Source organism: Equus caballus, chromosome 22 (genome assembly GCF_041296265.1).
Source record: "Equus caballus isolate H_3958 breed thoroughbred chromosome 22, TB-T2T, whole genome shotgun sequence".
Classification (NCBI taxonomy): domain Eukaryota; kingdom Metazoa; phylum Chordata; class Mammalia; order Perissodactyla; family Equidae; genus Equus; species Equus caballus.
The window spans coordinates 33763945-33783977 of NC_091705.1; the positions used below are offsets into that span (position 1 = coordinate 33763945).

Consider the following 20033-nt stretch of genomic DNA (forward strand, 5'->3'; position numbering starts at 1 on the left):
TCAGACGAGTGTCAGACCCCCGGCCCGTGTGCCTGGCAGCGCGGCTGTGGAATTTGCTGAGACCTCATTGCTGCTGCTTCCGGTCCTCCTCCGCTCCCCCAGCAATCAGGCCATCGCTCCTTTCACTCACCACCAGGCAAACACACCACAACAGCCAGTGTCCTTCCTTCTAAAACCTCTGCGCTTGGAAATCAAACAAAAACTTGTTAGAATTGTATATAAACTAAGAGCTACAGCCACTGGACGAGGGTTTGGGGGGGTCCCCCTTGGAGAAAGGAAAAGAGCTCTGCGTGGGTTTAACATCCATTTGGTAGCCCTGAGGCTCTGTAGCTGCTTTCTAGGTTCTTCACGGCACAATAGGAGGTGAGCCTTTCATTTTTTAAATTTTTTCGTGAGGAAGATTGGCCCTGAGCTAACATCTATTGCCAATTCTCCTCTTTTTTTCTTTATTTTTCTTCCAGAGTCCCAGTCCATAGTTGTAGGTCCTTCTAGTTCTTCTGTGTGGGATTCCACCACAGCATGGCTTGATGAGTGGTGTGTAGGTCCATGCCCAGGATCTGAACCGGTGAACCCCAGGCTGCCGAAGCAGAGCACACAAACTTAGTCACTCAGCCACAGGGCCGGCCCCCGCAGATGAGCCTTTTAAATAGTAGGATTCAGGATGAGAAAGGAGTCTGGTGCATAGAGTCTATGTCTGGTGTATGGTTAGCATTAGAAGATAGGAGTCTACGTGTACAGTTACCGTTTTCTCTTCCTACATATGTCCTCACTTGGTGCCTATGGACAGGCACAGACGTGCATCTGCGTGTCTAATATTCAACGGCAATGAGACTGTGGACTTATTTGATATAGAGAGGAAATTCCCATTTAGCAATGATAATAATTTTCACACTATTTATTCACCACTTTATTACGTAACTTCACGTGATGCTCATAACTATCTAATGAGATAGGCACTATCATCTCCCATTTTCTAATAAAGAAATGTACGGCTCAGAGATGTTAGCTAATTTTTCCAAGGAAACACAGCAAGTAAGCAGGACAATCAAGCATCCCAGGCAGTCTGACTCCTTAGCCAGTCCAGATAGGAATGAAAATATCTCCAGAGATTGTTGCAAGTTCAAGTCACATTATCAGCTCTGTCCTAATGAAGAGCAGTAAACTCTAAAATCCACCCATTGACTTGAGACTTATCATAATTCATACATGAACTACTAATTCTCAAGAAATTCTCAGAAACCAACTCGCTTTTATCACTTGCTAGGTATTTTTATATGCATCATCTCAAATGGTCACAATCCCTCTGCCAGGCTGGTAGAATTATCCCCATTGACAGGTGGGGAATCTAGGCTCAGAAAGGTACAGTAACTTGCCCAAGGACACACAGCCAGTAAATGGCAAGAGCTGAGATTTCAATTCAGGTCTCTCTGACTTCCATGCCTATTCTCTTTCCAACATGTTGGGTGACCTAAGATAAAATATATTTCAAGGCAAACTATTCTTTTACAATTTAATCAATCTTTGCAATTCAGTAGGTTCTTCTGAATCTTGAACAGCTTTGCAACCGAAACAATACCGGCCTGGAAGTGAACACAGTTCCACTGAAACCTGGGGTGGCCAGTTAATAGCTGTGTAACTTTGGGTATGACACGTGACATCACTAAGATTGCAATTCTTTATAGTGACCCAATTTCACAGAGACTTTATGAAGATTAAATGGGACAATGTGTGACATACTGCATGTGCCCCAGAACCTGGCACACAGAGGTGCTTTAAGCATTCTTTCTTTAATTCATCAATCATTATTTTCTTTTAAAGAAATGGAATTGTGGGTTAAGACTTCAGACTGACAGATTTAAGATAAACCAGCCATTATGGCATACGACAGAACACAGAATCTTCAAATCAAGACGAAAATTGCAGAAAGTGATCTTAGAAATCATTTAATGTCCATTCATTCACCAATATTTAGTGAGTACTATGTAGAGGAATTGTGCTGGACATGAGGGGACAGCAATGAACAGAACAAAGTCCTGACCTCATGGAGCTTAAATTCGAATAGAAGAGAGTCAGAAAATAAGCACACAAATAAATGAAAAGACTATTTAAGAGAATCAATGCTATGAACGGAGGTAGCAAAGCTCCCTCTCAATTGTCTGAGATGGAAACTGACTTCCAAACCAGAGAAATGGACTTGATTGGCCAAAGGTCCCGTATGGAATTAATGGTGTACCTTTCCTCTCTAGACCTGAGGTTCTCACATTTCCACATGCATCAGAATCATCTGGGGGGCTTGTCAGAAGACAGATTGCTGGGCCCCACCCCAGAGTTTATGACTCAGTAGGTCTGGGGTGGGTTTCAAGAATTTGCATTTATAAAAAGTTCCCAGGTTATAGTGATGCTGCTGGTCCAGGGCCCACACTTTGAGAACTACAGCCATTGAGGAATGCAGCCGTACCGGAAAGCAGTGAGGCAGGAAAGGAGGGTAAATACCCTCCCCTCTCCTCCCGCCATGCAGTGTCCTGCAGGGCTCCCATCTGCTAAACTCAGTCGGAACCAGAGGGCAAGGGAGTCGAGGTCACGCAGCTCCTGGAACTCAGAGCAGTACACAGGGCACCATGAACCCAATTCCTTCCTTTGCCCCTTTGCAAACTAAAGGGTGCTAATGGCCTCCCACTGTTCCTAGTCTCTAGATGTCTCAGCACCCCTTGGGGGTTCCCCTAACCCCAACCCCACCCCCTGAACAGTGCCTTCCTTAAAGTCTCATGAATTCTGTTTTCTGTCAGGATCCAGAGAGATACACCAGCAGACCCCAGACAGCTCCTCTCGAGGTGATATTTCCAGAAACTGACACAAGCTATTCTATTTCTTCCCACAGTAACATCTATAAAATGCAGGCCAAATATCAGATAATCGTTTTCATCTACATAATTATGAATTGTACATGCAACTTGCAGGAACCTGCACAGCATATGCAATGAGATGACTCCGAACAGAGCTGTGTGGCCTGGGATGGGCATGAGAGGGACCAATTCACCCTGGTTTGCCTAGTACACTCTTGGTTTGCCTAGGACACTCCTGGTTTTAGCACTGAAAGTCCCACATCTTGGGAAACACCTCCATCCTGGAGAAATCAGGACAACTGGACACCCCAGCCATGTACCCTTGCGCTCCACTGAGCTCCAGGAATATTGCTCCAGCAATAGCACCACCACGAAGAATGGCTAGCATTTACTGAGCACTTCCCATGAGCCTGGCCCCACGCAAAGCACTTACATACATCACCTCATTGATTTCTCAGAACTACCCCACAAGCAAGATACTATTATTAGCTTCATTTCACAGATAATAAAATTGAGGCTCAGAGGGCTCAGATAACTTGTTGAAGGTCATGCAGCTTATAAGTAGCACAGCACTGACTTGAGTTCACGCAGCCTGAGATCAGAGCCTGCACCGCTAACCACTGTGGGTTCCTCCAGGACAGAGCAGATGGGTCCACCTGCACCAGGCCTGATTCCACGAGAAAAACAGCCAAGATCCAATTACCAAAAGGTCTTACTAGGGACCAAGCTCAAAAACTGCACTCACGAGAGCAGGAATTGAGAGGGGATGTACACGTTCTTTATTGCAGGGCACACAATGAAAAAGTCAATGGGGACGGATCTGGTACCTTTGGAAAATTAGAGATAAAATGACACAGGCCCTTACATCTCAGAAGCAGAGATTCTTGCAGCAAAATCTGTGACATCCAACACCTGATGCATCCTACAGATTCAAGGGCAGTCCCACCTGATGGCTTGGGCTTCAGCCTCTCATGTGTAAAACTGGAATAATGGTCACCTCTTAAATCCATAGAGTGGCCATCCCATGGGTTAAATGAACTTGATAAACTATGTCCAGCCAAAAAATGTTTTCCTAAAATGCTGTGCCCGCTGGAGACCCAGCGGTCCAAAGACCATAGCCTGGGATGAACTCCTTATCCCATCTGAGTTCCTGGGAGTGTGGCACCTTCAGCTGTGGAGCCCCTCAATGTGGAATCAGTGGCAGCCACATCTAGGGGCTCAACTTTTGTTCCAGGGCAAGTGAGGGTCCTCTCCTAGGACCCACCCTCTTGTAAGACTGGGAGGATTAAGACTTACTTAGGAGGAAGATGGAGCTTCATTCTTAGGAAGACAGACCCTCTCTCCCATACCTCCTACTGCCATAAAAATCTTCTAACATTCAGGGGCCAGCCCAGTGGTGTAGTGGTTAAGTTCATGTGATCTTCTTCAGCAGCCCAGGATTCGTGGGCTCCAATCCCAGGCAAAGACCTACACACCACTCATCAAGCCATGCTGTGGCGGCGCCCTACAAACAAAATAGAGGAAGACTGGCACAGATGTTAGCTCAGTGACAATCCTCCTCAAGCAAAAAGAGGAAGACTGGCAATAGATGTTAGCTCAGGGCCAATTTTCCTCACCAAAAAAAAAAAAAAAAACTTCTAACATTCAACATCACCTGGACTCTGAAACGAGACGACCACCAGTGTGACCATGGTCAAGCCCTTGCACCTCCATAACACCAATTGTCTTATCAGATACTATATGGGACTGTTGTTTCTGCTTCACGGGATCATTAGGAGAATTAAATAAAGGCTTAGAATGCCCCCAAAAGAATTCTCATTGAAAATTCTGAAGAAAGGCTTTCCACTCAGGAATTTCAAAAACAACCTAAATTTTGCCCTAAGTAGGAATTTAGCACAGCACCGGACACAAAGTAAACCACAGAGAGAGCAGAAAGTAATGGTCAAGAAGACAGATTCCAGCCTCTAAGTGCTTGAGATCAAGTCCTTGCTCTACCACTCACTAGCTGTGTGACCTTGGACTTGCTACTTAACTTCTCTGTTCCTGATTTTTTTTTTTTTTTTTTGAGGAAGATTAGCCCTGAGCTACCTACTGCCAATCCTCCTCTTTTTGCTGAGGAAGACTGGCCCTGAGCTAACACCCATGCCCATCTTCCTCTACTCTATACATGGGACGCCTACCACAGCATGGCTTTTGCCAAGCAGTACCATGTCCGCACCTGGGATGCAAACTGGTGAACCCCGGGCCACCGAGAAGCAGAACGTGCGAACACAACCGCTGCGCCACCAGGCTGACCCCTGTTCCTGATTTTTGAAGATAATTGTACCCACGTCATAGGACTGTTATGAAGACTCTACAAGTGACAATTAATAAAACCTTTGAAAAATGTCTGGCTCACTATAAGTATTTAAAGTATACATTAGTGTTAGTGTTCGCTATTTGGTAGTCATTTCTGCTCCTGGATTTACTCCCCTGGTGTTCAGTTTGAATCCTTCATGCTCTGCACACATACCTCAGTGCACCTGTGATTTTCATAACTTTTGAATCTGGTTCCCTATCACCCATCATTTCACCAAATGACTTGTCATCCCCTTGTGTTTTCTGCTTTCTATTCCAACATGAGCCAAATGCTGCTCTCCTCTGTATACTCTTTGGGGTTTAGAAATCTTCATCCCGGGAGAGTGAAAACTCCTTCTGTCATATTCTAATCTGGATTGTTCTGACGGAGCCGCTGCTGGAAATGAACAATCCTGGAAACAGATTCTGTTTGTTTCATCTCCCGGACCTGGGGTTTCACAACTTACTCCTTTTGAACAAACAGACTACGGGTAGTGTTAAACAACAAGACTGGTTAATTGGGAAAGGGTAGATCTTTAACATATGGACCTCTATTAAAGATCTCAAACGATTTGATTTTCAGGGGGAAAAAAGTCAAAATCCTAAAGTCAGAGACTAGCACTCCAGCCCTTAAGAAGCACAGAGGTCATTTGGTCATTTCACAGATGGGAAACCTATGCCCAGGTTCACAGTATCTCTAAACATTGAAAAGATTATGCAACATTACTCTTCTGTGCCAAATATGCCTTTCTGGTGCCTCAGGCAAACACAGGGCCAAAGGCTGCCCCATGCAAGAACCTGTTATTTCTCCATGGAGGGGTCCCAGGAGAGAGAAGAGGGTGTGGGAAGGGGGTGGACACTGGTGCCTGAGAAGGCCCCCTCCATCAGCGCCCCAACCACTCATGCTCAGATGTCTGCCTGCATCTGTGACACAATTCTCTACTTCTCTCCTCTAACCAGATGCACGGGTCTTACCATTCTCCATAGGAATCTTCAAGACAGACTTTGAAAGGAGGCTTTCCATATACAAAATAAGACAAATTTGTTGTGAAAGAACGATTAAAGAAAACAGTACACATGCTCAGAATCCTTACCATTTGCACTTTACTAACAAATCTTAAACTCCAAGGGTATCACTTTTTAAGGAAATAATTTAAATGCATAAATATTACAAAGTGTAATTAACACCTATGTTCTCTACCAAGAGTTAACTAATTTTAACAAATTTTATTAAAGTGTGTTCCCTTTTTCAAATGAAATAGAATACTATAGATAAAGCCAAAATCCCCTTATCCAAGATCTCAGTTCCATTTCTCTCCATATCTCTTCTAAGGAGTGTAGCCTTCCATTCTGCTTTTTATACTAACATAAACATAGTTTATTAATACATATTTGATTGGCACATCCATTAAACTAGCTCTTTATTCCTCCTACATATAAGAGGATGCAGCATTGAAGATGCTGAGTTTGGTTCACGAACCAGAAGAGCCAAATATTTGTAAATATTCCTTAATAGATGCTCAAATTTTTAGGATAAGATCTTCCAAGATGCTGATATAAAAGGGCAGTGGCATGGCAAAAACTGGGCTGTTTCTGGGTACAAGCAAGATTCTGTCAGTGTTAAAGATGTCACTAGCCACTATGCATCCACTAGAGAACCAAGAGTCCAAAAAAGCCCAGGCCGAGATATACCACAACTGCTTCTGCTCTGTACGGTCACCTCACTTCCATGCTATCCTGTATCTCTGTCTAAATAAATCAGGAATTTATGAAAGTTTGGGAGCACAGACAAGGTCTCCACCAGATCATCTGTAACCCATTTGAAACTACGGCATTGGTGTCAGAAGTGGGACAGGCATAAAGAGCTCACCAACATGGCCAGATTTTAGTCAGGGATCAGAAAATCAAAGCAGGAAACAATGAGTAAAACATGACAATTTTTGTGGAAGGAACTAATTGAAGTGGAATTCATCCACGGTTCCTCTCCCTCCAACCATTTGGACCTGGCATAAAATAATAGACAGCTGAGCCAAGGGCAATAAGCCCAAGGCATAATTCCTGGAATCTTCTATATGAGCCAAAAAACAGCGGCTAGAACGAAGAATCTCCAAGGTGAGGTGAAACCCGAAAAGAAAGAAATGTCTGAGGTTTGAGCCTAAATCTATGGATCACAAAGGGATACCCCCAAATTTGATATCGGAAAAGGTAACCGGGATGGGGGAGGTACCAAGGACCTGTAGAGCTCCAAGTAGAACAGGTGGTCAGCAACTTTCCAGGGACAAATGATAGCTGCTGAGGTTTTGGAGGTGACAGAAAATGAGGATGGACCTGAGAGATGCTTCAGTACTTGCTAAGCCAATTCTCAGTAAAAGCACTAACACTATGCTTTTGCACACAAGCGAATTTCAATGTATGCTAGATGTTTTATATGTGGGAAGAGGCAAAGATAAAAAAGTTAAGAAAGCTCTGACTTCACAACTTTCACTAAAAAAGTGACCAATAAGGAGAGCAGTCCCAAGTTAAACTAATCAATTCTGTTTTAAAATATGTGTACATCTTTTACAGATAATGGTGACCTTGGAACTCTGGGATTTGTTCAGGTTAATTGCACTTCTCCACCAAAAATGGTGTTCCGAGGGTCAGGCCTCAGAAATAATGCTCTACTCGGAACACACATCCTCTGTGCAGAGATTTAAAAGATTTAATAGAGATGAAAATTTTTCATTGAGAAGTATACCCAAAAAAGTCTTTTAAACTTCTGTTTGAAGCAAGAGTGGTACGGTACTTCGGTTGATTTAAGGTGTTTGCATATTTGAGCTGAGCAGCTCAAGAGTTGAAAAGCACAAGTTTCCTCTTTTCCAGGAGGTTCCATAGTTCCTCAGTAAACCTAATTTAAATGGCCTCAAGACAATGCAACCCAACTGTTAGAGAGCTGGCCTCTGCTTTGTTCCAGACAGTTTTATTTAGAGGACGATAACCATCCTGAATTGGAGTCAGCTGAGATACAGGGAAGAGGCCAGCAACGCTCCTGGCTTCTGAATAGCACTAATCACCCCTCCCACCTGACCCCACCCCACCCCACCCCCACCCATCCTACCCCACAGCACCCCATCCTATCCCATCCCACCCCTGGTTTGAGACAGGTTAGACTCCTGGCTTAAAGTCTTGGTTTCTGAATTTTCTGAGCCAAAAACTACTCTCCCAACCCCAATACACACATTTCCTATAACAACGCAAAAGGTGAAGAGATGGTAAACAGACAATATTCGGCAGAGGAAAGATTCTCTGAACAAAACAAAAGAAAAATTAACAGTTAAACCACCAGGAGCTCTGGATCTGGAAACTGGAGAGGGAGTGGACACGGAAATGGCTTTGAACTCAAAGCTGGTCCCGTAGAATGGAATGAGGTCCTTGACCCAGTCCTGTATGTACAGTGTGCAGGTTCTCCATAACCACACGCAGCCCTGATCTGGCCACTAGGAAAATGATGACCCCACCTCCCTCACACCAGGAGGGATGCCTGGCACCCAACCTTGCACAGCCTGACTCAGCAAGACGGAAGGTGACAGTTAATAAATGAGAAACTGCTCCGAAATGCAAAGCCCTGAAGGCGAAGGCCAGACACTTCCCTAAGGCAGAGGAAGGTCCAGCTCGAGGTGTCTCGGCTTCTTCCTTCTCCAGGGCCACCTTATGGAAATGAGTCCAAAAGGGCCTGGTGTTGGGACCATCACAAATTGGGGACCCTCCTGCCTAAATACAGAACTGCCTAGACAAGGACAATGGGGATATTTGGGACCACCCCTCACTGCTCCCCAAGCAAAGAGTTAACCTGTAAACGCCTGGCGCAGGTTCCCAACAGGAAGTCCAGTGTCTGGTCGGCCCATTTGGATTTTAACAAAACCATCTTTCACTGGAAGATCTCATGGGTCCCAACCAGTTACCCCGAAAGAATACAGTGACTGAATTTCTTCTGTAACGAGTACTACTGCCACAAGAACCGAAACTAAGAGCACAGGCAGGACACGCTCTGATCCACATAATAAATCATATATTCCCATCAAACCTTCAATCGCTGTAACTTATTAAATTCTCTACGTTAGTTTTATGTGACAATAAAAAAACCCCTCTGGAAATGGGTCAAAAAGGTCTAAAATAAGTACTAATTTTTAAAACTGGGATATATAAATGTAATAAAAATATGAAAATTCAGCTAAATTACATTACAGCCCTAATCTACTGGTGTTTTTTGTAAATTGGCTCTTGTGGAATCTAGATACTAACGTGAGAGTTTCACGGTCTTATCAAAACATTACAGCACTTCAACTTTTAGGGTAAAATTTGAAAAGTTTTCTGGTGGGTCTTCATATTAATTTATTTTTACTTTCTGACACTTCCTGACACTCCTAATTAACTTCTTTAAGATTTGGACTAAGTTGATTCTGAGAAAAAAAACTTTCTCTATTCAAAGACCTTTAAAGAGTGAAAGTTTGACACTGAACTGACACTGGTGCCCAAAATAATTTAAATAATGAAAAGATCAGAACACACTTCAAAGGTTATATTTGTATTCTTCTCCAAGATACAAAGTTTCCTCTACTTGTCTATTACTTGAGGTTCCTGCCGTAGGCAGCGCATGAAATAGCTTCCAGGGATTTAAGCCTTTGTGTGATTCCCTCCTCTTGAGTGTGGGCTGGACCCAGTGACTTACTTCTGATAAACAGTATAGGGCAAAAGTGATGGGATGTCACTTCCAAAATTAGGTTACAAAAGACTGACTTCCATCTTGTTCACATTCTCTCCTACCCTCTCAACTGCTCACTCTGATGAAGCCGGCTACAATGTTGTAATGAAGGGGCCCATGTGGCAAGGAACCCAGGGCGGCCTCTAGCCAACAGCTCATGAAGAACCAAGGCCCTCCAGCCAACAGCCCGGAAACAACTAAATCTTCCCAACAACCATGTGGGTGAGCTTGGAAGCAGATCCTTCCACATTTGGGCTGAATGGATCACAGCCCCGGCCAACACTGTGACTGCAGCCTGTGAGAGAGAGCCTGTGAGAGAGCCAGATCCAGAGAACTCAGCTATGCCACACCCAGATTCCTGACCCAAACAAATGGTGAGAAAATAAAGCCACTAAGTTTGGGGGGAATACTTGTTATACAGCAATAGACAACTAACACAGTTCCCTGAGAATGAGACTGAGATTCGTTTTGTTTTGTTTTGGTATTCTTTTCAGAAAACTAGTGCCCAAGACACACTGACAGGTGAGAATCACCTGGAACCATGCACTTAGGGGCCAACGCCAAGATGCTTAAGAAAAAAGAAATGGTGACATCAACTCCTAGGCAAACCTAATTTAAGCCCATAATGTGACATTGTGTGACAAAATTATTATAACTGGTTTAATGACTTCTCAGGCTCAAATCAACTTTAAACAAAGAGATAAATGGTCATAAATACATGCTGTTTAAAGTATCTTTTTTTCTATTCCCAGTATTACCAACAGTCCCTATTTTATTCTGTTCTCCTCCAGCTTTCAATTAAAACACTACAATGTGCATCTCCAATTCCGTCTCCAGAGAAAGGGACTGGGGCTCTTTAAAAAATAACTGACTGCATGTTTGGGACAGCAAACCTAGAGGTGAGCCTGAAGATCCTTGTTATCACAGGAAAATAAGGACGCTTTCAAAGATGTCTGGAAGCCGTGAAAAAAGATCTGGTTTGAAGGGGCTCCTATTGACCAACTTGTAATTATTTAGCAGCAAAAAAAAGTCATAAGTATAGTCAATTAGAGCAGGTCCAGACCATCCAAGGCCACTCTTTCTGATGATCAAACATCAAGCACTCTTTAAAAAGAGCTTGTTGATGTGAATCGATTAATGCCTGCTCAGTTCCAAAGAGACAAACGCAGGCCCCTTACAGGATGAATATATAACCACCCACCATGAGTCACAGGGGGACCAAGGGAAATGGGTTTGCCATCTCAGGGTTGGTTTCGGAACCACTGCGGAAAAGGGGAGTCAAGCAAAGTTGGGGCGAGCTGAGAGGAAACAGGCCTTCCAGGGTCCCGGGAAGCTGGAGCTGGGAATGTGGGTGACAGCACCGTCTCCTCACGTGGATGAGGACAAGCCTCATGATGCTGAGAAAGTTTGAGGTTCGGAAACCTCTTTTTAAGAGCAGCATCTGGAGGTCAGCTTGAAGGCCTCCTGGAGTGTTGATGGGAGACCCCCTACACAGGCAGAAAAAACAGGTATGGAGCTGTTTCCTCACCCCCCACCCCCAGCAACTGTTCATCGTGTTAGGAGACTGAGGGGCCACAAACATGTTGCATCTGCCCGTGAGCCAAGGAGCATCTCCTCTTCTGTAAAATTTCTACATCCTCAGCTTAATGAGAAAGAAAGTGAATGAATGGTCTCTTCTCTCCCCCAGCCAATCCATACCCCACCAAGACACTCCAGGCACAAGGTGCTCACGTCTTTGATTTTAACAGACATTGCCAAATTAGCACTCAAAAAAGCTGTTTCAATATTCACTACTCCACAATGAACAAAGCTACCTGATTGCTCAGATCCTTGTCAAAACCTGATAGTCTTAAACTTTTTAATTTTTGCCAAACTGATGAGGGGAAAGAAGCATTAGCTCGTTGATTTAATTCACAGTGATGAGAGCCTAAAAGAGCAGAAGAAAACAATCAAAAACAATGTCCTGCAAATAACTAATGCAGCAGACTGTTTTGGAGATGGGCAAGGAGTAAATAAGAGTAAGGCCATTTACTGGCTGCCTGTTTTGTGCCAGGAACCGAGCTTGACAATTTACAGGAGTTATCTCCGGCTCTTGCAGCATGGAGGCATTGGTGTGCCCATTCTACAGATGCAGACATAAAGGCTCACAAGAGTGAAGTAATTTATCAAGTTCATATCACAAGACAGGAGCTGGGATTTATAGAGTTACACAACCATCACTACCTTCCAGTTTTCAAACCTTCCCGTCACCCCAGAATGTTCTCTTGTACCCCCGTGCTGTAAATCTCTGCTCCCCTGCCCAGCCCTAGGCAATCATTGGTCTGCTTTCTGTCTCCATAGATTTGCCTTTTGTGAATATTTCATATAATATGTGGTCTTTTGCATCTGGCTTCTTTGGCTTAGCATAATGTTTTTGAGGCTCATCCACATTGTAGCATCTACCAATAGTTTGCTCCTTTTTGCAGCTAGTGGTGTTCCCCCGGAAGGATTCGCCAGTTGATGGACATTCGGATTGTTTCCAGTTTTTGCTTATTACAAACAATGCTGCTATGGACATTCACGTATGTGTCTTTGTGTGGACATATGTTTTCATTTCTGTTGGGTACATTCCTAGAAGTGGAATTGCTGGATCCTGTGGCACATGTATGTTTAACTTTTTAAAGAAACTGCCCAACTGCTCACCAAAGTAGCATCACCATTTTTCATTCCCTCCAGCATCAAATAAAAACCGTAAGCCGAATATTCGAGAAATAGGAAGGACTTTATATCATGTATGTGTGTCAGATAGACTTCAGCAGCTTGACTCCAGTGCGAAAAAAGTGAAGTCTGTAACAGTGCGGAGTCCCTTCAATTTACTACTTCTGTACCGGTCTGCTTTCAGATCTGGTGGGGCTTCTGAGCAGCCTTTGCCTGTGTAAATACTTAGGATGGGCCAGGTGAAATAATGCTGACATTTCAGCTCAGAACAGCTAAATGATCACCATTTCTCAATGGCTCCACATCCTTTCCCCACTCTGCCCTTTTGACACATTAATTCCCATTTTTCACGGTTGACTTCCAGTAGGTCCCTTGGGATCTGTGCCTAGAATCCTCACTGGGTCCCTCTGTATCTTCTTTACAACCTGCAACTCTTACCAAAAGATGATAAATAAATGACCTCACCAGGTTCATTGCTCCCTCTTCCAGGCAAATAAGAGTGTCCGGCAAGACCACATCAAATGCTGAATCCCATGACCCCAACTGGTCACCAGGACACAACACTAGTGGTCCCCGCTATCCCTTTGGCTGCATCAGATTATTATTAATCCATAGAAAACCCATGGCTTTCTTCATCTCCAAACCAACTTGAATCCATTTTGTAAGATTTCATGAGACACTGTAACCGCCTCCTAACAGCTACATGGTGTTGCCTCCTAGCCCCAATTCTGTAATGTGCTTGCAAATGCTATTACACATGTTGGACATGGTTTGTTTTCAATAATCTCATAGCCTTTTTATTTATTGGAATGCCACAGCCCTCTATATGTTTACTTATTCTTTGCTTGTTTATCAAGTGCACAAAGCATCTTTTCTCCCTCTGCCCCAGAGTGCCATGCACTGGATTTCTAGGTTAGGTGAGAGATGGAAATGCAGCCCGAGACTGAGCCCTGAGGCAAGGAAGATTATACAAGGGAGGGTGGGAGGAAGGAAGACCAGATTTACCCAGATACTTTCCTGTTACAACGCACAACCATTTGGTTTTTATCAGTTCTCATTTTGAAGGCAAAACATGCTTAAAACGAAACATTCCCTATCTACACTCCTGAATGGCCAAATGTATTAGTGTCACCTGTTTCATTCTAAATGTCTCTCTAAAAGTCGTTGCAGGACCCAAAAGAACAGGAGAAAAAAAGAACAGGAAAGAAAAAGAACAGCAGAAAAAGAAAAGGAGGAAAAAACAACAGGAGAAAAACTAACTTAAAAAAGAAGAGGAGAAAAACTAAAACTCATCACCAAAATCCAGCCATCTAATTTTCAATTCATAGCTAAGCTTAACATCAATGCCCTCTTAGCCTATGTACATACACCAATGCCAAGGCAAATAAGAGACTAGGCTCCCCATTAGGATAAAGCAGTCTACTACTCACTCTGCATACATCATCTTAGTTAGTCTCCACAAAATTCAGTGAGGCAGCTATAATTATCCTCACTTCACAGATGAGAAGCTGGGGATTCGAGAAGTTAAATGACTTGCCCACACTGGCAGAGCTAGAAAGAGGCAGAGGCAGGATTTAAACTGAGGACTTCAGACTCCAAAGCTCATACTCTTTTCTCTAAACCAGGCTGCTTCCTGCGTTAAACTCCCTCGTCCCCCATCACAGTTGCCACAAGAATCTGCCATCTCTTCATCATCACCAATAAATATTTATCAAGGACCCACCGCCTACATGGCATTGCTCTTGTTTCCACAGCAACACGCTGTCAGAGAGTCATGGGAGTATCCCATGCTTAAAAGAAAGATGCCGTAATGTCCTGTGATCATAGCTCTGAAAGGTGACAGTTACACTACTACAGCGGATGCCTTCTCAGCTGGCAGCCTGGAGCCTGCAGGAGTTGTGCTGGGGATAAGCAAGAAGAAATTAAGTGGAGGAGAAAGGTAGTGGGTTGTAACCCCAGAGGATGGGCTGCTTTCACTATGAATGTGTTTGCGATCATTGCTGAAACAGAATCCAAGCCAGGTTTGCACATTAATTGTTCTTTTATTAGGAAACAAATCAAGCAATACAGGACAGAAAGTAAAATTCGACTGTACTGTTAACAGTTCCCCAGAGGTATCTGGCAATGATTATCGAGTTAAATGACTACATCACTAACAATTGCAATCTCGAGTCAGTCCCCTCTAAGATCCGTTTTTGCTCTCAATATATGGAAGCTGAAACTCACTAGTAAATGGACTAACTATCCCCTTATCCATTTGTTTAACCGTTTCCCTCTTCCCCCATCCCAAATCATGTTTTGCCACACTCTTAACAGGCAGATTTTAAATGCTTGTTTACCATGATTCCTTACAAAAATCGTCCTGGCTCATGAAACCCATCTTAGAGTAAAGAAGAAAGAAATTGCTTTTTGATGACAAGCTTTCACCACTGACTTCTGGACACCGTGACCAACATGTTACAGCAAAACATATACCCCAACTGTGTTATGGATGTAAGCTTACAAATTGAAATTGCTTTCGAGACTGGGAATTTTCAAATTAAAAGAATATGGGGAACAGATTACTGAGTTTTCAAATGTATTGTTCACCCAAACTTGCCAAAAGTTTTAAATGAGATTCTTTAAAGGAAATCAAGCTACTGCCCTGTTTATATTCGATTTGGGTTCCCACAATTTCTGCATTTAGAAATAAACTAAGAAGATAGATCCGTTTTTAAAAGTTGACATTTGCAGCATTCCTGCATCCACAAATGCAGATGTTCACGAGGAAATCTGGAAAAAAATAATCTAATTTAAATGGTCTCGTTAGCATTAAACAGAAAGGAGAGGTTAGTCATATACACAAAATCCCCATTTTTACGAATGAGTGAGGTTTACAATGCACCTAATCTCCAACACAACCTAATCCTACTCGTACAAGGAGCCCCTGCAACAAACGCAGCCACTTGCTAAGTAGATGCTATAGATTCGCCGAAGCCAGTCGGCTCAGGTAGAACCAAAAAGAAACAGACGGCGCCTGAACAGCAGATTTCTTCCCAAACTGTACTCCAGGATTGCTTTTCTTTCTCGCGTGTTCCTAAGAGCAAGCAAAGAAAAGGTGCTTGCTCCTCACACTTCTTTAAATGTTTTAACAAAAGGCTGCTGAATAAACACATTACTCATTTTAAAAACTGAAAAGAAGTTCTATTCCTGAGATGAAAGCAACTAGATTTGCATTTTAACAGTTGTGGGCGAGCGCCACCTGGCGGGAGCATCCGGAAGCGGCGTGCTTTCAGCCTTGGACAGATTCCCAAGCCTGTATGGTTTTACCGCACGTTACCAAAGAACGGTTTGAGATCCTTGGTGGAATATTTTTGATATTGTTTTTGCTGCGGGAACTTGAGTACTATTAACGTGTGGCAGGCTGGCCAGGCCTTGGAGGATAGTAAAATCTGAGTTACCAATCATGCCCGGGTCCCCAGGACTGCCCCAGGCATCCTCCTGCCCTCCCCCTCCCCAGCACACCTAATATAGACCCAAAACGAGGAAAACAAGAATCATGCACCATCTTTAGAATGATGTTGTGGCCTTTTCTCTTCTCTCACTTGGTAATCCAACCTTTCAGCTTCACACACCTCAAAAAGAAGTGTCGTATTCACCTAACTTCCCAGCCACGGAAACAGGGTGTCCCTTCGCGGAAGTCCCACATTCAGTTCCCATTTCGGTATGGAGCAAGGAAGACGCCGCTGCACTTCCAATGGAATGTCACTCCGGCGGTTCTCAACCTCAGAAGCAGCCCGGCTTAAAGAGGTTACACTCGCCCGCGGCTTCTTCCTTTCTTTCTCCACGATAATACATGGGCCCCGCTGTTACTCAGCAATCCAAAATGAGTCTTTTCCCAAGTCCCACTCGCTTCCCTCAGCCTGCCCCTGTGATGCCAGCAACCTCCGCTCGGGGTGGTCACCCCAAAGCCAGTTGGTGCTAAGAAACTTCCAGGTGATTTTGAACTTGGCTGTACCCCTGCACCACCTCCTCCCTTCTCTCCTTCCCCCCACCGCCTCCTCTGTGGGCGCGCAGGGCTGGAGCCGCCTGCGCTGGGGTTTGGTGACGTGTAAGACCCCGGGTCGTGGTGGTCTCCTGTGCACGCCAGCTTCCCATTAGGCGCACCCAGGGCAAAGCCCCACCCTGGGAACTACCTCTGCTCACCTCCTTCCCATCGTCAAACCTAAATATGGCTCCCCAAACTTTTCAGGAGCAGACACGCTCACAGGTCAAAGCCGCTCCGCTTGTGGGGCCTTCACAGGGGCGCCCACTTACTCCGGATGAAAAGCATGGGGTAGGGTGGAGGTACTGCTGTCTCGGTCGTTAACGCAAACACCCCCACGGGTGCCTTCTTAAGGACAAGCGGCCTGCTTAACGGCAAGCTTAGGGACGCAGCGTGTTGAGGGCAAGTCTGGAGCTTCCTGTGTCCCCCGGGAGAAAAGAAAAGCCACCGCCCTGGCAGCCTCGGCCAGTTGGCGACCAGTCCTCCCCGCGAAAAGCGCGCGCTGCCCAAAAAGCTGCTGGGGAGGGAGCGCTCCCCACCCCGCGGGCGTCGATGCCGCTTCCCGACTCGCCGCCCCAAACACTCAAGTGACAGATTCCGACAAGTGGGAGGCAGCAAGTGGAAATATTCGCAACAACCGCGCAAAGTTACTCCAGCCCGGGGGCCGGGCGGGAAAGTAAAGCGGAGAAGTTCGCCACACGCGGGCTGCCGAGGGACGCCGGGACCGGGCGCGGTGGCCCGGGCGCGCCTGGACTCGGCTGCCGGCGTCTGGAGGCAGGGACCTGGGCTCCGGCCCCGGGCCCCGCGCCCCCGCGAGCCCGCACAACTTCCTCCTCCCGGGGCCCCGCGGCGGGTGCCCGGGCGCCCCGGGGAGGCTGCGGGGAGCCCGGCGGGCGCACTCACCTGCGGCGCTCTGTGCCCCGGCGCCGGGCAGCGGCGGCAGCTGCAGCCGGAGGAGCAGGCTGAGGGCGAGCGCGGCGAGGCTCGCCATCCGGGCGGCGGCGGGCGGCTCAGCCCCTTCCCGCGGGGGCCGGGGCCGGGACTGGGGCGGGCGCGGGGCGGCCCCGCATCGCCGGCGCGGCCGCAGGCTGTGCGCGCCGCTGGGCGCCCGGCTGGCTCCGCTGGGCTCCCGGAGCCGGCGCCGCTGCGCTCGAAGCCGAGGCGCGGCGCGAACTGAGGCGGGAGGCTGGGCGGGGGCGGGACGCGGGGGGCGGGGGGCGGTGTCCCCCGAGTCCTAACGCCGCCGTCGCCGCCGCCGCCGCCCGCCCGGGCGCTCCGCCTCGGCCGCGCACACACCCTCGCGCGCACGCCCGCGCCCGGCACACGCCCGCGGCTGGCACACGCTGGCTCCCCCGCGCACCCTCACTGGGGCTGGCCGGCTCGGGGCCGCTCGCACTGTCACGCGCCTACACACATCACCCCCGCACCCGCATGCCGGGCAGGGTCCTCGCCTCTTCGCCCCGCGCCGCGCCACGCAGCCAAGCATCGTCTGCCCGGCTGGGGCGCAGGTACCGGGGGCGGTGGGGGGAGGAGAGAGAGAGGGAGCAGCCATTTGAACTCGGAGTGGGAGAACAGGTGAATATGGGGTAGGGGTGGATGAGAGAGGAGGGAGGGAGGAGCAGCCGTCTCAACTTGGGATGGGGGGGCCAGGTGGGGGTAGGGGGGCGAGGGAGGGGCATCTGCCCTAAGCTGGGGCAGGCGTCTGCTGGCCAGGGTCTCGGGCACGCCCTGAGATGAGAATTTCATCTAACAGTCGACACCCTCACCCCCACCACACACACACATTCCCTCTCTCTTCTGGGGGCATCGCTGACCGCGCCGCAATCGCCCCCCACCTTCTCAGCCGCCCAGGCACCCCTCTTATCCACCCACATCTCTTCGTTGTCCCCACCCCCACGCAGAAGAGGAGCAGACTGGGCCTGAGGCATCCCCCTCTCTCGCGCCGCCTTCCCCCCTTCCCTTTCTCGGGAGACAGAACTGTGTAGCTTTTTCCTTTTTCTCCCCGGTCTGAACAAAGACCTGGTTGGGGCTGGAAGCCTAAAACCATAGCTCAGAGTCAGAGCTGCCCCTGCAGCCTGCGGCTGGGACTCTGCCCTCCTGGGAGCCCGGATCTCAAGGAGGAGATCCAGTGCCACTTGGATCCCGGCTGGGGGCCTGGGCTGTAAAAGCGGGCACAGGGACACCTGGGCAATGCTCGAGGGACTCACCCTGTGAACCTGGCCAAAGCATCCCTTCCTCTGTTTCAGGATAGCACCCTGTCTCCCGGTGGGACTCCAGGGGTTGGACTGGACTGACTATGGGGGAGAAATGTGAAAGTCAGGCCTGGCTAGGGTTTCCAAAAGTGGGGAGCCTCAGGCTCTGGATTGAGTGCTATGGCAGAGAACACAAGGCCTCACTCCCCCACACCCCAGATCCCACTAGGTGGAAGGGAACAGCTCCGTTGAATAAAGACCCATCAACTCTGGCACCCTGCGCTTGTAATCCCAGGTGAATTCTCCACCTGTCTCTGGCTCCCCACCACCACCACCCACCACCACCGTGGAAAGGTGAAGGGCTCGGACTAGCCTGTTCCTCGCCAGTGTGTCCCCCACAAAGGACTGCCAGGGAGGTTTCCCTGAGTCCTGCTTCCCAGACCCCTGCCTGGGGAGAGTCGGGATCCACAGGTCTAGGAGGGAGGCCTATGATAAGCTGCCTCAGAGCTTCTTAGTAATTCTGCGGATACTTACAGAGTGCTTAACCATGTGCCCTACTCTATACTGGTCTCTGGGGACTCAGAGATGAATGGCCCTTAGGACAATTGGAATGGGAAGATCCCTTCTGCTCAGAGCTAGGCCGCTGGCTGTTTCCTCCGTCATGCCCTCACCCAAGGCTTGTCTTGGGCAGATGAGTCGTTAGGGAGCCCCGGAGGAGAGGCCGGAACCAGGCCCATGACCTGTGACCCTGGACATGGCTGATCCCAGGGCCTGACGCAGGGGAACAGGAGTTCTCCTGCCACTCAGAAGCTTGGTGTCATTCATCTAACTTGCCCTGGCTCCCTTGGCTCCTATTCATTCCCTCTCTCAAGCTTTCTGGAGAAGTATAAAATAGCAGTTGTCCTGGTGCCCTCGGAGCACACACCCTCCTGCACCCACGCTCTAGAGATGCCTCACCGCTGCCCACAGAGCTCCCTGGTCTGAGTGGGGTTCATGCGACCCCGAGAGAAAGCTCCATTCCAAAGCTAACTGAGTTGGTGGGGCGGGACCAGTGCCCGAGCTCGGCACCAGGCTGGACCTGCCCGGGGTGCGCCGTGGCCCTCTGTGCTTCCCCAACCCTTCACCCCTGGATGCTTCCCCCTCTAGTCCTTTGGGAGCGCATGCCCTCACCTGCTGCCCAGCAGGACTCTGGCGTTCAG

At 47.6% G+C, this 20033-nt stretch overlaps 1 protein-coding gene across 17 annotated transcripts in view; it reads right to left on the minus strand.

Annotated features, from left to right (window-relative positions):
* PTPRT (protein tyrosine phosphatase receptor type T) overlaps positions 1-17828 on the minus strand; it is a 1024383-nt gene extending 1006555 nt beyond the window's left edge. For 15 of the 17 annotated variants that reach the window (XM_070247923.1, XM_070247921.1, XM_023626594.2 and 12 more), the window contains exon 1: positions 17546-17776. In XM_070247923.1, coding sequence (XP_070104024.1) covers positions 17546-17633 — 88 coding nt within the window. In that variant the 5' untranslated portion in view covers positions 17634-17776. Of the gene's footprint in view, positions 1-17545 lie in introns of all 17 variants that reach the window. The other 2 variants (XM_023626585.2, XM_070247924.1) reach the window with 2 other exon arrangements.
* Positions 17829-20033: the final 2205 nt, after the last annotated feature.